The sequence below is a fragment of the Suricata suricatta genome, chromosome 12, assembly GCF_006229205.1.
Source record: "Suricata suricatta isolate VVHF042 chromosome 12, meerkat_22Aug2017_6uvM2_HiC, whole genome shotgun sequence".
Lineage (NCBI taxonomy): Eukaryota > Metazoa > Chordata > Mammalia > Carnivora > Herpestidae > Suricata > Suricata suricatta.
The window spans coordinates 64,816,034-64,834,420 of NC_043711.1; the positions used below are offsets into that span (position 1 = coordinate 64,816,034).

General features: G+C 44.6%; 1 protein-coding gene across 5 annotated transcripts in view; it reads right to left on the reverse strand.

The window, feature by feature from the left end:
- Nucleotides 1-11,049: 11,049 nt before the first annotated feature.
- Nucleotides 11,050-18,387, reverse strand: part of BANF2 (barrier to autointegration factor 2) — a 33,652-nt gene continuing 26,314 nt past the window's right edge. For all 5 annotated transcript variants that reach the window (XM_029917617.1, XM_029917618.1, XM_029917616.1 and 2 more), the window contains one exon: nucleotides 11,050-11,251. In XM_029917617.1, coding sequence (XP_029773477.1) covers nucleotides 11,105-11,251 — 147 coding nt within the window. In that variant the 3' untranslated portion in view covers nucleotides 11,050-11,104. The remainder of the gene's footprint in view (nucleotides 11,252-18,387) is intronic.

Consider the following 18,387-nt stretch of genomic DNA (forward strand, 5'->3'; position numbering starts at 1 on the left):
TTCATTCTTTCTCATGGCCATGCAATACTCCATTGTATATATATATCCATTGTATATATGTGTGTGTGTGTATATATATATACACACACACACCACATCTTTTTGATCCATTCATCAGGTGATGGACATTTAGGCTCTTTCCATGATTTGGCTATTGTTGACAGTGCTGCTATGAATATTGGGCTCCATGTGCCCCTATGCATCAGCACTTCTGTATCCAGCACCAAACCAGGTTCTAATGGTTGATTTGGTGGGTTGAAATAATGAACAAAATAAGTAAATTATGCAATATAATAAAAGGCAATAACTGCCATGGAGGAAAATTAAAGCTGGCAGAGGAGATAGGGAATGCTGGGAGTGGCATTTTTAAAATGTTTATTTATTTTGAGAGAGAGCACAAGTGGGAGAGATGCAGAGAGAGAGGGAGACAGACAGAATCCCAAGCAGGCTCTGTGCTGTCAGTGCAGAACCCAACGTGGTGCTTGATCTCATGAACCATGAGATGGTGACCTGAGCCAAAATCAAGAGTTTGATGCTTAACTGACTGAGCCCCTCAAGCACCCAGGCGGTGGCATTTGTAATGAGAGTCTTGCTGAGAAAGCGTTTTGTAAGCAAAGCCTTGAAGTATGTAAGCAAATTATGCAGAGATGGGAAAGGGTGTTCCAGGTACAGGGAATAGCTATTGTGAGGTCACTGATCTCCCTGCGAGGGAGTGGGTCTGGGTGTTCTTTTTTTTTTTTTTTTAATATAACTTATTGTCAAATTGTCTTCCATAGAACACCCAGTGCTCATTCTAAGTGCCCTCTTCAAGGTGGGTGTTTAAGGGCCAAAAAGGAGGCTAGTGTGGCTGGAGTAGAGAGAGCCTGTGGGCAGAGAAGAGGCAGAGAGGGCTGTGTAGGGCCTCCTGGGCCACTGTGAAAAATTTGCTTCTGCTCTGAGTGAGATGTGGTTGAACTAACTCAAAGCCACACTTAAGCAGATTGAGTCAGCCTTCTAGAAACTAGCATTTGCATTCAGAATCAAAAGCCCTAAAAACCTCCCTGTTTTTTCACTCATTTAGACCCATTTCCAAGCATCTTCCTCAAGGGAAGAATGAGAAATGTTATCCATATTTACAGTTACAACTCCATCCATTCATTCAGTAAAAAATGTATAGCTATCATAATGCTGAAAAAAGCCAGCAAACACCTAAAGTCCAAATCTAGGGGCACAATTCAATACAGTATTGTGCATAAATTCTACGAATTGCTATAGAACTGGTAAAAACTATTTTCCAAAGACTGATGGGGGAAAACAAAACATATAAAAGAAACAGGGTAACTGATGTTTGATAGGATCTCAATTCGTTTTTTTAAATGTACACATGTACATGGTAAGCATGGACATATGTACATGCTGAAACACGGACCTTGAACACATTATGCTAAGTGAAAAAAGCTAGTCACCAAAGACTACATATTGTATGATTCCATTTACATGGAATGTTCAGAACATGCACATCCATAGAGAACAAGAAGTGGACTAGTGGTTTTGAGGGGCTCGGCTGGGGGTGACTGCCAATTATCAATGGGATTTTTTGGGGGGTGATAAAAATATTCTGAAATTATGGGATGCCTGTGTGGCTCAGTTGGTTAAACGTCTGACTTTGGCTCAGGTCATGATCTCACAGTTTGTGGGTTCAAACCCTGTGTCAGACTCTGTGCTGACAGCTCAGAGCCTGGAGCCTGCTTCAGATTCTGTGTCTCCCTCTCTCTCTGCCCCTCCCCCGTCCCTGCTTTGTCTCTCTCTCTCTCTCTCTCTTTCAAGATTAAATAAATATGAAAAATTCTTTTTAATATTCTGAAATTAAATAGTGATGGTTTTCACAATCCTGTGAGTATACTAAAAACCACTGAATTGTACACTTTAAAAGGGTAAATTTTATGATGTGTGAAATAAGGTTCAATAAAGCTGTTATTAACAAATGTATACCTATGCCATTGGAGAAATACTGGAAGGAAATATAATAAAATATTGGCTGGTAGTTTTTTCACAGGGCGAGTTATCACTTTTCTCCTATATCTCAGTGATGGAAGCACATTTGCAAAATGACAAAGAAAAGGGACAAGTATGGCACGGAACAGAGTCTCGTTGGGGACTTTCCGCAGTTCTCACCCACCTTCTGACAAGGATTCCTATGGCAGTGATTTGTGATGTTTGCTTCAATTTTCCATTCTCTCCTCTTCTAGCAGACACACTGCCTGGCCCTCTTGGGGTTGGGCAGGACTACAATGCTTCTGGCCAACAATTGTTAGTGAAAGTGACATGTCGCTTCTGAGCCTGAGCGTGTAATTGCCTGCGTGAGCTGTCCCCAGGGCTCCTTCTGCTGAAGCAAACTTTGAACATTCAGGATGGGGACTCTGTCAGCCTGGGTCCTAGCTAGAGTCACGACAACACAGAACACTCCCAGCAGACCCGAGATGGGCACATGAGGTGACTGGGACATAAAGTTTTGTGGGGTTTTGTTATTGGTGGGGCTTTTTGTTTTTGTTTTTGTTTTTTGTCACAGCACAACCTTAGCTGGTCCCGACCAATGTGTGTAAACCATGTGATCTGAAGAGACGCTGCTGCCATTAGCCCTCTGCAGCTGCTGTCCAGACCGAAACAGTACAATGACTACCCATCACATTGCTGTCAGGTGTCCTACCTCCTTTTATGTTCAAAATGCCTTTATGTGTATTTTTGAGCTCTTTTATAGCAAAGACAGAAGATAGGAGAATCAAATATTCTCCTCATTGCACAGGCAAATCAAGTGATTTGTCTCTGGTTCCCAGACCCACTCAGTGGCACTGTCCAGTGCCCTGGCTGCAGTGGCCCCTCAGTCTGGTCCAAAAAGATCCAACCACTGGGTTAGTTAACCAATACAACAGCATAGCCTGTTCAATAAACTTTGTCCTTAAACCAGAGACTTGACTGTAGAGGAAAAACCAAAGCACAGTAAAGAAGCGTCTGGTAGAAATGGGCAAGAATGAGCCTATTAAGATAACTACCTACTCCTATTTCTTCAAGGTGACCTTGATCTTAGGAAAGGAGGGAGAGAATTAGAAAATAGGGGGGTTGAGAAAGGGGATCCCCAAGTCTCCAAGCCAAAGGATTTGAGAGGGGCTTCTCCTCTGCCTAGAGCGACAGCTTGTGATGTGAGACCAGTAACACGGGAGGCTCCAGGAGTGGCGGTGGCCACACAGAATGTGTCCTGAGGCCCTCAGCCCAACGACTCTCCTCAGTCTCCCTCAGCTCTTCTAATGCCAATCTGTCCCTGACACCCAATCCCTAAGGGTGGCTCATCAGGCAGCAGGCACAGCTTTAACCTGGATTGAAACAACTCGCAGAATCAGTGTGGCCATGGCACTCGACCCTTTTGATTCTCCGTTTTCTCATCTGTAAGACAGAGAAAGTACTCTTGCTCACCCCAGGAGGATTTGGGGTGCTAGCAAAATACCTGATGCCATGTGTGCTTGGTCAATCATTTCTATTTCTGCATTTCTGTATTTAGAGCAGCAAACATTAAAAATTATATATATATACACACTCATGAATATATACATATATACACACATATATCTACATATATGTGTGCAGATACACACATATATGTCTATATACACATATACATACACACAAATACACCTATACACACACACATACATACACATATACATGTGTGTATATCGATACGTGTATATACTCACTATACACGTATGTATATATACACATATACACATGTCCATAGATACATACTCACATATATACATATATATGCACGTAGAAACATATATACACATGCATGCACACATACACACACATATGCATACACACATATGTACACATACATGCATATATACACATATTTCCAAAAACACTTCCTAATAGGTTTATCTCCATGAGTCAGCATTCTTTTAGAAGTTTCCCAGACGAAATCACCCTGGCCTCCCACAACTGGTCACACAATCGACAACTCTTGTCTTGAGTTTGTCGTAGTTGCATCCTACCTTCTTCCACACTGAGCCACACTCTTTACCAAAGCTGTTCAAAGCTTAGCTTTCATTATTTTCCCACTCCCCCTGCTCAACCACAGTTGCTTGGCTTTTGGTTTGAGTCATGGAGTCCCTCTCATTATCACCATTTACCAGGGTATCACTCAGGGCGCCCTCTAAAAAATAAGTGGGGGCTTCCCACTTTAATCTGGAGGTGCTTCACACTGAAGTTTCATGTGGGAATCCCAGCAGTTAGCTGTTGCTGCATAAACAAAACACAGTGGCTTAAAACAATAGGATTTATTTATACGAGTTTCTGGGTTAGTTGGGTGCTTTTCCGACTTTGGGCCAAGCATGGCTGATCTCAGCTGGAATCACTCATGGATCTGAGGTCAGCTGACAGGTTGGCTGGTCCAGGATGGCCACACTCCTATGGCTGGCTGTTGGCTGGCTGTTGGTTGAGGTAATAGAAACAGCTGATCCATATGTGTCTATGTGTCTCTAGCACACTAGCACAGCCTTGTGTGCATGGTCATCACGGGCGTAAAAGAGAGCAAGCAGAAGCCTAGGCTCACACTGTCACAGTGTCACATCTGCCATATTCTTTTGGCTAAAGCAAGTCATGAGGTTAGTCCAGATTCAATAGGAAGGGAGGAAGACCGCCTCCTTGGCAGGAGGGATGGCAAAGTTGTGTCAAGGGTGCGGATGTGATGCGAGGAAGAGTGAAGGGTTGTTAGTTGTAGCAACCAGTTACTACAGGATCTTTCTCAGGTGCAGGGAGCAGGGCTGCCCCATTATGAGTTAAGCACCAGTGGAGTTCCAGTCCCCAATGGCTGCTGCTGAGCACTAACTTCCCTAGGACAAAGAACCTGTGGTGACTCTACAGGTTCCCACAGCTCACTCTGGCTGGGCCAGTTGGATTTGTGTTTCCCCTCATAGCCCTTTCTCCCTCACCTTCTTCTCCCTGCATACCCCTCCCACTGTCTTCCCTGTCCACAGTTTATTCAATCCTCACCACCCTCTTTAACACCAAACTCAAATGTCACCTCTTCCTGAAAGCCTTCCCTGACTACTCTCATCCATCCCTACATCTCCTTTGTCCATACACAGTCAGTGCTGCACATTTTAAACCTTAGGTTTCTATTCCCACAATGCATGAAGCTCTAATCAGGTGCCAGGAATGTTAATCTTCCCAGTGCTTGAGTAGATACTATTATTATCATTTTACAGATGGGTAGCTAGGTTGATAGGGCTACTTTCCAAAGGGCTTACAACCAGTGGTAAGGAATGGATTCTGTTTTCAAAGCCAGGCCTGACCTACTCTACCACCTAGCAGAAGCTGCAGGTATCCTGTGCCCCAAGTGCCCTCACCTTCACTTCAGTACACACAGCTGGCCCAAATTCCAGCTGCCAGTGCCTGCATCTCTTTGCCTGACCCCCTTCTCAATGAGGTTCAGTTTCTCCACATGAAGGTTCAAAAGCTTAGGGATTAACTTCCTGCAGGAGCAGTCCCCAACAAATGACTAATAAGAGCAGGTGTTTAGCTACCCCTTGGTGGGGTGACTGAATGTGTGTTCTATACTGGCTCCCAGAGTTCCCGGGAAGGACTGAGCTCCTATTGCCTACAGTGCTAGAGATGGAACACCTTTCTTGGCTGCTTTCCCCCTCCTGCCACACTGCCCACTCCCCTACTGGCATTTCCTGGGAATATTCCTGAACACAGTATTTTCCCTGAAACCATTGTCTCAGGGGATACTTCTGGGATGGTGCAAGCTAAGATATACCTGCTGACCCCTCAGCCACTTTCCCGTCCCTTCTCCTAATCATCTCAGTTAAGCTATAAACTACTCAAAGCCAGAGAAACTCATGCTTATTCCCTTTGCCTTTCCTTCAGCACCTAACCATGCTCAGAGACGTAGACACTCCATAAATACTAACTGAAATCATTTACTGATTCACAGATACCCTCAAACTACAGATTTGGGGACAAAAGTCAGTATCTGACCCCTCTTCCTTGCAAATGGTTTGGCCTCCTGTTTAGGATGCTGATCAAATCCATGATAATTCATAAATGTTCTTAGGTACCAACTTTCTTTTAAATCTTTAGAACAACTGTCCTTCCAAGTAGAAGATAAGCCTTTGACATGGCTGAAGACACAAGAACATGCTCACGTCTCTTGAGTGTCCTTGAACATGCCTTTGGGGATCACTGGGCTATGTGACCCTATAAGATCCCAGTCAAAATCTGAAATAATCTGATCTGTACTGGTTGTCCTTTCTCATTACAGAGTGTGTGGTCCCTGAAGAATGTATGGTATACAGTGTCCTGAATTGTATGCTGGAACAACAGAATTAGATAAGCTGGTAGCTGGGCTCCCTTCCAACTCATAGCTATGAATTCTCTCACAAGTATCAGAATGTGACCAAGTACTCAGATCATCAGGCTCAGAGACCCCCTCCCCAAGAACAGAGACAGCACTTCTATTATGAACCATGTACCTAACCTACACTATTTAAATTGATCAAGCCTTTGAAGCAATGTAATTACCTTCTTGCCCCTTTTTTACAGATGAAGAAACTGAGGCTTAGCAAGGTGAAGTAGCTCACCCAGGATAAGGTACTGATTGGCAGAGCTGGAATTCACACCCATGTCTGACTGCCATCAGAGGCAATTTTCTTTTACCCACCCTGGGCTGCTGCTCCATCTAAAGCACCCTTTGGCAGGGTAAGAACATGTTAGACTAGAAGGAATATACCAGTTAGATACTGTTGCACAGCAAACTGTGCCAAACATTAGTCGCTTTGAACAGAATTCTTTATTTTCACTCACACATCTGAATTGTCTGAGGGTTGGCTGATCCAGGGTAGGCTTTGATGGGCAGCTCTGCATCAACTTGCAGGTCTGGCTGGCCTCAGGTCCTTGCTGCAAGCTGGGCTCAGATCAGTTTCACTGGGGTTCATTCTAGGACGCAGACAGCAGTTATCCAAGGAGACAGCTCTTCTCTTGGTATTAACAGAAGCATGGGAGAGCACGTGGAAATGCACAGTGATGCTCAGAACTGGCATGCTGTCATTTCAGACTCATACCATTGGCCAGAGTAAACCACATGGCAAAGTCTAAGTCAAGGGTCTGAGTTATTTTGCCACTAGTGGGAGGAATGTAAAATCACCTGACAAAGGTGGAAAACACAGTGAGAAGTGAAGAATTGAAGCCAATAATTTTATCTGTGAGAAAGACTAAACTCAACACAGGAAAATGAATGGCTGTAGAGACAATTGTAAGAACAGGTTTCATCTTCAGTGCCCCTCCAGTTACATTACACAAAGAACAACTACTCTGAATTTCAGTATCTGTGCTAGGGCCCCTCTGTAGAGGCTGCTTAGTCTTGGAAGACCATCTCCTCCAAGGTTCTCAGCTCCCTAATCCTCTTACATAATCCCATACATCAACCTGATTAAAGGGACAGATTTCAGCAATATGGGAAGTGTGTAGAAATAAAATGAAGGACAAGGCTACCTCCCATTTTCCTTTCTCTAAAGCCAATCAGCTCTTGTCTTAGAAAATGAGTGACTTCTAAATCCTATGACTATTTTAGTAAAGGATTAATCCAACAGTGGGCTGTGCAGGAGGAAGCAAGGGAAGGGCTCTGGATAGTCAGAACCTGAGATCTTGGAAGAGGAAGTTATGTATGTATGTATGTATTTAAATGTTTATTTACTTATTTTGAGAGAGGGAGGAGGAAAAGAGAGAGAGGGAGAGAGATAATCCCAAGCAGGCCCCATGATGTCAGCACAGACCCTGATGTGGGGCTCAGTCTCACAAACCAAGCTCATGATCTGAGCTGAAATCAAGAGTCGGATGCTTAGCCAACTGAACCACCCATGCACCCCAAGATGGAGCTGTTTAAATCTTTGGGCCAGCCGGTTGGCTCACTTGGACTTCTTCTTGGCCTCTCCTTGTGGATGGCTAAAGAAGCAGAGCTAGAAAGAGTTAAACAGACCTCAATGGAAATATCCCAGTCATATTATGAACTTATGAAATATAACACCTGTGAGGCACCCAGGGAAGAAGTATTGAACCCAGCTGATGATTGTGGTCTTGATTGGTGCTATCACCAAATGTGCTCCTGAGTTCAGAAGAGTCTTTGACCCTTCAGAGTTAGATATGACCATGTGACTTGTTTTGGTAAATGAAATGTGAACATAAGTGGAATAGATCACACTGGGTAGAGGATATGAGATACAGTGTGTAATCCACCATGGTACCTTCCCATTGCTGTGGTACTCATGGAAACATGTATTGAAAGAGAATCTCCATCTACCTAACTCTCACAATGACTATAACAGACAGAGCTCTCACGATGGCATATACTGAATATGAAGCCTAAGAGAATAATCAAGATTTGTTGGCTAAATCACTAAGCTTTGAGGGATTGTTTGTTACTGCAGCATAATCTATTCTAATATAGTCATCCAACAACCAATAGAGAGATATATGAGAACAAAGAACTCCGAGTGACAAAGTTATGACTTTTAAAGTTTTTTAATTTTTATTTTGAGAGAGAGAGCAGAAGAGGGACAGAGAGAGACAGAGAATCCCAAGCAGGCTCCCCACTGTCAGCACAGAGCCTAACATGGGCATCAGCCTCATGAACTGTGAGATCCTGACCTGAGCCAAGATCAAGAATCAGATGCTTAACCAACTGAGCCAACCAGGTGCCCCAAATAATTTTTAAAATAATTATACCAACAAGGATTTATAACCTCTTAAATATACAACTAAGACTAAGCAACTGCAGGGATTATGCTTATGCGAAGAATGTAAATGCTATAGACCTTGACAAGTTAAAAATAATACTAAACCCATTTTAAAAACTGAGAGGGAAGAAATAAGAGTGCTAATTTCTTTTTACTTTTATTACTTTTTTATTTTTTTCTTTTATTACTTTTTAAAATGTGAATTCACACCATCTAATATTAAAAAACAGAGTTTAAAATAAACCTAATGATACTAACCTCCTTTTTACTGTTTCCCCCATATTACTCTCTATGCTCAGAAGAAATTGATTTAGAAATTATGATGTCTCATAATGAAGAAAAAAATTCCATGAAGTTCAAGAATTCTTTCAGTTCCATTTTTTTCTTCTGTTGAAATAAAATTAAATTCTAACACTTTTGTCTTAAGTTGGATTCTTCTGGAAGCAGACTGATACTAAAATTTAAATATTTCATGAGGGGTGATCCCAAGAAACCCTGGCAGTAGAATGGGAAAGCAATATAGGAAAGAAAAGAAAGCAAATGCCAGAGGTGTTAAAGGGCGGGAGGGGGGGAGGGCACTGTGAACAACTGGCTCAGTCCCACTGGGGAGCTGGTGGTACCACCTCAGAGCTGTCCTACCCGAAGGGCAGAGAAGCCAAGGCATAACCATTGCTTCCACACACGAAAGGGTGTTAACTCCCTGGCACTTCCTTCCTGCCCTGTGCATGGGCAGATCCTACTCCTGCAGCTAGGGATACCCTCTAGCAGAGGGTACTCAGGTGCTTGCTGAGGGAAGCTACTGGACTGTACTAGAACAGTGAATGCCAACAGCATATGGGGCCAGGCACCAACAACAGCTGCCAATGTTTTCTGGAGTTTAAAAAACCTGTTTAATGGGCTCATCTCAACTGAATTATTCTAAGTTAAAGAAGCCAGTCACACAAAAAGCACATATTGTGTGATTACATTTACTTGGCTTTCTGTAAATGTCAAAATGAAAAGGACAGAAAACTGGATCATTTGCTGGCAGTGGCTGGGGAGGAGCACAGGGATGACTATGGGGAGGAACTAGGGAACTCTCTGGGGAGATAAAAGTGCTCCCCATCTTGATTCTGGTGATGGTTTTCGGACAGTGCATTATTCAAAAGTCATAGAACTACACACCTAAAAAGGGCAAGTGTTACTGAATATAAATTATACCTCAGAAATTGGACTATGGTGCTCTTAAAAATATGTCTGCATAGTAGTTGCTGTTCAAGAAAGTTTAATTCTCTTCTCTTGAGGACTTAATGACTTGCTTCTAAAAATAGAATAAGACAGAAGTGATATAGTGTGAATCAGAGACAAGGTCATAAAAGGCATTGCACCACTTCCTGCTTGCTCTCTTATTCCTGCTTGGGTCAGCAGCTTTGGAGGAAGCTAGATGCCATGCCATGAATAGCCCCATAGAGAGGCCTATTTAAAACACAACTGAGGACTCCAGTTGACAGCCATGTGAGTGCAACATTTTAGAAGTGGAGTCTCCAGCCCCAGTCAAGACTTCAGATGACTGCAGCACAGCTGATGTTTTCAACCTCATGGAAGACCCAGAGACAGAACCACCCAGCCAAGCAACTCTGTGAGATAAAACTGTTTGTTTTAAGCTGCTATGCTTTGAGTTCATTTGCTAAGCAGCAATAGATAATCAATACACTGGCTTAAAACTTAAAATAATCTACTATAAAATAATCTATATGCTGAAATATTTGACATGATATTCATGTAAGGTGAATGACCATTGTTTTTACATTGTACTACTTCATATAAAGACTGTGTATCCTTAAAGTTAAAAACAAAAATAGGGTGGGGCGCCGGGGTGGCTTTGTCGATTAAGCATCTGACTTTGGCTCAGGTCATGATCTCACAGTTCGTGGGTTTGAGCCCCACATCAGGCTTTGTGCTGAATGTTTGCTCAGAGCCTAGATAGTGCCTGCTTCAGATTGTGTCTCCTTCTCTCTCTGCCTCTCCTCCACTTTAGCTCTGTCTCTCAAAAATAAATAAATGTAAAAAAATTAAAAAAAAAATAGGGCACCTGGGTGGCTCAGTTGGTTGAGCCTCAACTCTCAATTTTGGCTCAGGTCATGATTCCAGGGTTATGGGATCAAGCCCTGCATCTGCGTTGAGTGGGGAGCCTGCTTAGGATTCTCTCTCTTTCCCTCTGCCTCTACCCCTACTTGTTCTCTCTCTCTAAAATAAAAAATAACAAAAAATGACAAAAATAATGACCCCCAAGCCTGGGTGTCAGTACAGAGTGTGTTGTTTACCCAGGCATCAGAGTAAGGGGGGGGGGGTGTTTACAGGAAGCAGGAACACCACTCCTTCAGACAGTTGGAACTCTCCTGGGCCTCATACTCGGTGGCGCCGCAACAACAAATGAGCCACTTCTGAAACTCGGCCTCATTCTTGTGCATCAGAAGGAACTGTCCCAACAGGATGTAGGCCTGTGGGGAAGGCGGGTGAAACAAGGAGAAAAATGGGAAAGGTTATAATAAACCGATCCAGATATGCTCTTCTCCAACACCAGGACTCACGTGAAAATCAAAGGAAGAAGCACAGATCAGGTGTGGGGGAGAAAGATGGCAGACCCTGAACCCCTCACCAGGGCAATGGGGATTCTGGGACTGACCCTCGGTGAGATGTGAGGCTGAGATAAATGCACACCTCTTGAGATGGGGTTACAGGCTGTCCAGTCTGGGGTGAGCCAGAACTTGTCTTTCTCAACTTTAATGAGCCCATAGATCACCTGGGACCTTGCTAAAAGGGAGATTGTGACTCAATAAGTCTGGAGTGGGGCCTGACAGTCTGCATTTCTAACATGCTCCCAGCTGATGCTGGTCCAGGGGCAATGTTTTGAGTAGCAAGAGCTTAGCATACTTCTAATGCTCCCTTCTGGCCTCTGATCTAGTATTTTCTCTCTCTCTCTTTAAAGATCTTAAGTAATATCTACACCCAATGTGGGGCTCAAACTTACAACCCTACAATCAAGAGCTGCTGGCTCTACCAACTGGCACCAACCAGGTGCCACTCAGGTGCCCCTAGTATTTTTTTTAACACACACACACACACACACACACACACACACATACACACACACACAAACACATACACAGGAGTCAGAGAGGTTCCCGCCCCATCACTCTCTCTATTGACCTTGCAGAGTTTCTAACTTTCTTCACTATTGACATTGTGGGTGATTCTGTGCTGTTGGGGTGGGGCAGGGACTGTCCTGAGCCTTGCAGGAAGTTTAGCAGCATCCCTAGTCTCTACCCGCTAGATGCCAGTAGCACTCTCCCATCCCCACAGACTGTGACCATTATAACCATCTCCAGACATTGCCACATGCTCCCTTGGAGACAAAATCTCTCTGGATGAAGAGTCACTGCCTGTGGGGCTGGCAGATGAGGGGCATCTTAGCACCAATTTATCTTTGCAAACCAGCTGTGTGACCTCGGGCAACTCACTTAACCTGGAGAGAAGACCCCAAGAACCTGAGCTTCAGTTTCAGCATCACCTGAAGGCACATGACATGCCCCACCCCACCTTGCAAATGAAATTAAGCAGATCCAGCTTGAGAACATTAGGAAAACGCAAATTCCTTGCTTGTCCTGGAACGTGTGGCCCTGTGGGAGGAGCAGGGAACATATAAAACTCCATAAACCTTGCCTACCTTTCCCTTCTGAAGAGTCTGTGTGCATGAAAAATGCATGAAATTAACATATAGTACACAGGGACAGACAGCTCTATGGCACTCTCTCTACTGGCCCACAGCCCTTCATTTCTCTCTTACAATTTTATCACATGATTATTGACAAGGAGCAAGATCTCCATGGAGAAAGTGGTGCTTAAGACTATATGGCCACAGGTTGACTGAGCCGCTAAGTGGTGAAGCCTGGAGACTTAAGGTCATGTAAACACCCACCTCTCGCTGCTGGTTTGGGGGCTCTCTAACCTGGAATGAATGGGACCCAGCATCCACGCTGCAGTCCTGGACCCTCTCCAGGAAAACCTGCTGGTGTCTGTTTGCTTTCAGTTACATAAAACAAAGCAAACTTCACCCTAACCAAACGGAACATATTTTTTTTTTAAGGAAACTAAATAGAAGCTGAATCCCAGTTGTAAAATGTACCCAAGCCTTGGAACGTTGGGTTCTTATTTTGAGTCATGGTCCAGTTGTTGAAAAGATTGAAAAAACATCCAGGATGTCATGGTCATTTTAACCTGCTTCCTTCATCATCTTTTTAGAAAAGCCACATGGATGCTTAAAACAATCTCATTTTACTTTATCAGTATCCTTGTATTTTTGCTGGCAATTTTATGATTTTTTTAATTCAGTATTTTAAAAAGCGAACATTTATTGAATGTTCATTGGGCCAGTTGCTGCAGTGAATGTGGGAGGGGCAGAGGTGAATAACAAGATCAAGGAACAAGGAGCTCTGTTCAAGGAGAGGAGCACTAGTGACGATAATAAATAAGAGTAATAATAATGGTAATAGCAAGTGGCACCTGAGTACCTACAATGGGCTCCAGACCCCTGGCACACTTTAACCCAGTCTCAATCTCCAGATGGAATCACTAAGAATCCAAGAGGTTGACTCCTGTTTTCCTGAGCCCCATTCTTGTTCATCCCACCTGCCCGCCCGCATCTGGCTGGGCACCTAGGTGGCCTCTGCCATTTCTGGAGGCCTCGCTGCTGCCCATCAGCTGGTGGTGATCAGAGCCTCCATGTCTCCCACTGCCTCAGCAGCCAGGAAGCCAGGGAATACATGGCATGCAGGACCAGCAACACATCTTCCAGGAATGCGGTAGGAAGAAGGGTCTCTCCTTGTGGCCTCCAGAGCCAAGTTACAACCTGTCTCTGGTCCTCTCACTCTGCCACCTTCCAGCGGTGGGGAGGGAATGTTAGCCCACATCACCCTGCTCCCAAGGGAAGCCAGAGTTGTGGGCTCCCATCACGGCCCTGCCCAAACCCTGCTCAGTTACACTCCACTGGCTCCAGAAAGCGAGCCTTTCACCAATGAGAAGAAAATCTCTCACCTCTCACTCCTTGGACCAAAGGACCAAATTTCTGGCTGCAGAGAAGGTGATGCAGAGACACCCTGAGCAGACAGCGTGCCCCCACCACCCTGGACAAAGCCCCCTTTGGTTTAGTGTTCTGCGGCTGCGTCTTAAAGTCTTCAGTATATGTGAACAAGCTGTAGTGCAAATGCTTGATCCGATGCAGGGCTTGCCCTTCTTTCTTCTCCATGTCTCCCTGGGATATACTTTTTTTAAAGTTTATTTATTTTGAGAGAGACAGAGACAGCTTGCGGAAGGAAGGGGAGAGAGAGAAAGAGAGAGAGAAAGAGAGAGAGAGAGAGAGAGAGAGAGAGAATCCCAAGCAGACTCCACGCTGCCAGCAAAGAGCCCAACATGGGGCTCGAATGCAAGAAACCATGAGATCGTGACCTGAGCCAAAATTAAGAGTCAGATGCTTAACCGACTAAGCCACCCAGGTGCCCTTCTGAGATATACTTATACTAAAAAAGTATATGTTTGACTGAGATTTAGATTTAACTGAGTGGGTCCCTATATTTTTTCTGGCAAGCCTATGCAGGGTAACCCCAAACTTGCGTGACTGACTCCTTGTAGGGCCCAGATGCTGGCAGTGGGGTCCTCAATATTACTAGCCCCCCACCCCCAGGACTGTCTGTCCAGATTCAAATTTTGCCTTTCTCATCTTGAGTGACTTTGAGCAGCCACGTAGCTACCATGTGCCTCTGTTTCCCAATCGGTAAAATGGAGGTGAAATAGCATACCTTATAGGATTTTTGATGATTAAACGAGATATATGTCATGCATTGAGGGCAGTGCTTGACATGTAGCAAATGTCATGCACAAGTTTTGCTATGAAGATAGCCTTAGGCAGCAGGTGGGCACCCAGAAAATATATCCCTCCTTGATCTTCCAAGTACCTTTCAGGAGGAAGACAGTCTCAAGGATATGACTTTATAGTGTCTCCAAAGGGCATTGAACCAAAGTAAAGTCTCTGGGATGGAAGCGTACTTCTCGCTGTTGATGACTTCAGGGTTATCCCCACAGTAAAGCACCCTCCCCATATGACACTGCTCAAAGTCCCTGGGTTTACTGAGTGCCTGAAAATTCACTCGCCCCTGGGCGGGGCTTTCACAGGGCAAGGAGGAGTACAAAGATCATAGCACCATCCTGTGCTTCAGAGGAGACCTGGGAGAGCCCCAAAGGCAAGCTGTGCCTCGCTAGCATAATGAGTGTGGGTTCTCAGGCCATGTGTGGAAAAAATAGTCAACAGCACAAACGTCACAGCAAGGGGTCCTGTTGAATACTCAGAAACATAAGCTTGTTAGGCTGGGGGGCTTCCTGGGAAGGAAGGTTTTCTTCCCAGAGAAGGTCGGTTGCGAATGGGGTCCTGAGGGGGGTGAATGTCCATTTCAAGAAAGGCATGCGAAGAGGGGCGGGTGGTCCCATATGTGTTTGTGATTCATAGACAGTCTGGTTTGGGTATGGAGTGGGTGAGGGTGGGGACTATAAGACAGAACTAGAGCCAGGCCTTGGAAGGCCTTCCGCATCTTATGCATAACGTATTTTCCTTTCCTGGCTGTTCCTTTGTCTGTTGCAGCCCTTCCACTATTAAATCTAGACCAACACTGTCCAGTAGAAATTTATTGTTTTAACTTTTATGTATTTATTTTGAGAGGGGGAGGGGCAGAGGGAGAGAGGGAGAGAGAGAGAGAGAGAGAGAGAGAGAGAGAGAGGGAGAATCCCAAGCAGATTCCGCACCATCAGTTCGAGCCCCATGTGGCTCGTGAACTGTGAGATCATGACCTGAGCCAAAGTCAAGAGTCGGACGCTCAACTGACTGAGCCACCCACGTGCCCCTGTCTGATAGAAATTTAATGTGAGCCAGCCACATATAGAATTTTTAATTTTCTAGAAGCCATGGGAAAAGGGAGGGGAGAATGAAACAGGTGTAATGAGTTCTGATAATATGCTTTATTTTCTATTTCAAAAATACTATCATTTCAACACGTAATCATTAAAAATTATTGATGAGCTACTTTACTTTGGGGGGTACTTTAAAATCTTAAATCTTTAAAATTACCTCATGTATTTTACATACATAGCACATCTCTATTCAGACAGGTGCTCAAAAGCTACAAATAACCAGTGGCCACTGTTATAAGAGAGCAGAGGTCTAGGTCCTCAGAGATCTAGATCTGCTAAAGCTGAGTGGCTGGGGGGAAGGGCAGGCACAAAATAACCCAGGAAGGGTGCAGCCGAATATTTGACTGTCAAGGTCCTGAAGAGACTTGGGTGAACCATAGAGGAATCAATAGTTTTATTTAAAAGTCATTCCATAGCTGAGGGAGGGGACAGCTACACTCCAGTAGAGGCCAGCAAAGACAAAGGTTAGCAGGAGGCCCAGAAAGGTGTCCCTCTCTAAGGTGTCCTGCAGTCAGGGTATCAAAATCCAGGACCTCAGAGGATGTAACATCTCTGCATGTTACTATAAAGATGGATATGTGTGTCATTATGCATTTGTCCAAACCCATAGAAACTCTGCTGGTGAACCCTAATGTAAACCCTGGAGCGTGGGTGATTTTGATGTGCCACTGTAATTTCTGCAGTGGTTACAAATGTACCACTCTGTTGCGGTGTGGCCAGTTAGAGAGACCCTACATGTATGGGGCCAGGGGGTACATGGGAAATCTCTGCATCTTCTGCTCAGTTTTGCTGTGAGCCTAAAAGTACCCTAAAAATAAAAGTTTTAAAGATGTATAGGAGCCTGCATTTTTTTTTCTGCTAAATCTGAGACCCCTTCCCTGCAGGATCTGCCTGCCTTGGAGACTCTTACTGCCGGCTCTACCCACTGACCAGTCCTCACCCAGAAGCCCTTGTTCACCTACAAAGTATCTCGTGGGTCCTCTTAAAGACCCAGCCAGGCTCCAGCCCTGATATGGAGTCTCACCACCAAATCCCAGCAGAAGCCGTCACCATGCTGCGGGGACAACTCGGACCCTGATCTGCCTGCGTGGTTTGTAACGATACAATCCAGGCCATTCTCATCCTCACTCGGGCCCCCAATCAAGGCACTAACTCCTTGGAGCTTCTGTCATCTCCTTTGTAAAGTGGACATAGCTTTCCTCATCTCATTTGCAGGTAAGTGAGAGCTCAAAGCAAAGGTGAAAGGTGAAATCCCCTGCGTCAGTGCTTGGAATCAGTGACCCTAGGAATGAGTAAGGCCTGGAAGTGGTGTGTTGGTCTACGTGCTCACCAGGAGGTTGTGAACACAAGAGGGGCCTGGTCACACACAGACGGTTCGTTCTTCCCTACAGCTCTTCATCTGTGTAGCAGGTTCTGGGATGCCAGAAAATTTCCCATTATTCATTCATTCCTTTATCTTTTTTTAATTTTTAATTTTTTTAACATTTATTAATTTTTTGAGATACAGAGAATGAGTGGGGGAGGGGGAGAGAGGGAGAGGAAGACACAAAATCTGAAGCAGGTTCCAGACTCCAAGCTGTCAGCACAGAGTCTGAGCAGGGCTCAAACTCACAAACCATGAGATCTTGACCTGAGCTGAAGTTGAATGCTTAACCAACTGCACTACCCCAATTCATTCCTTTATCTTAAATATGGCTATTTGTCAGTTAGGATGGAAAAGGCAAAAGTAGAGGGAGAGAAAACAATTCGGCGGTTGCTAGGGGCTAGGGTGGGGGATATGGGGGGCATAGAGGAACATTTGGGAGTGCTGGAATTGTTCTAGGTCTTGATTGTGGTAGTGGCTTTATGGCTGCACGCGTTTGTCAAGCCTTACAGAATTGTGTACTAAAAAGGTGACATTTGCTATATGCAAATAAAAATGTTTTTTAAATGCTGAGTATGTCTGAACGACAGCAAAAAATATTAAATCAAAGGTGTTAGAAGCCAGAATGATGGCTACCTCTGAGTCGGGGGATGACACGAACCGGGGAGAGACACAAGGGCATTCTGGAGGTGTCCAATCGCTGGATTTGGGGAGTGGTCCCACAGCATCTATATGTAAAAATTCACTAAGCTGAACCCTTCATATCAATGCAGTTATAGCACAATAGAAAAGAAAAGGGGACAATCGTCTCCTTTAAAAAGGAATTTTGAATGGAAAACGTCTTCCCTAGCCTTACTTACTCCATTACCTGTTAGGGAAGGGTCCTGTCTTTTATCTGGGAGGAAAGAATCAAATCTACATCAGTCATGAAGCTCCAGTTTCCTGAAAATACCACCTGTTGGATGTTAAATTGGCTAGTAGATGGGGGTGATATTCAGAATATTTAGCAACTGGTGCAGGCAGAGTGCCACCCAGAAATCCACAGGCCCAGTACTTCAGATGGCCACTGGCAGCAGCCATGCACTGCACACTGCGGGCACACCAGGTGATTATCAGTTGTGCATGCCACAATTCCCAGCGTCTTTGGGTGTGTTTTTGTAACATCTTCCTGTGCAGTGGTGCAGGCTGATGTTAAAAACTGAAGGAAATGGGGGTGCCCCGATGGCTCAGTTGATTAAGTGGCTGATTTTTCTCAGG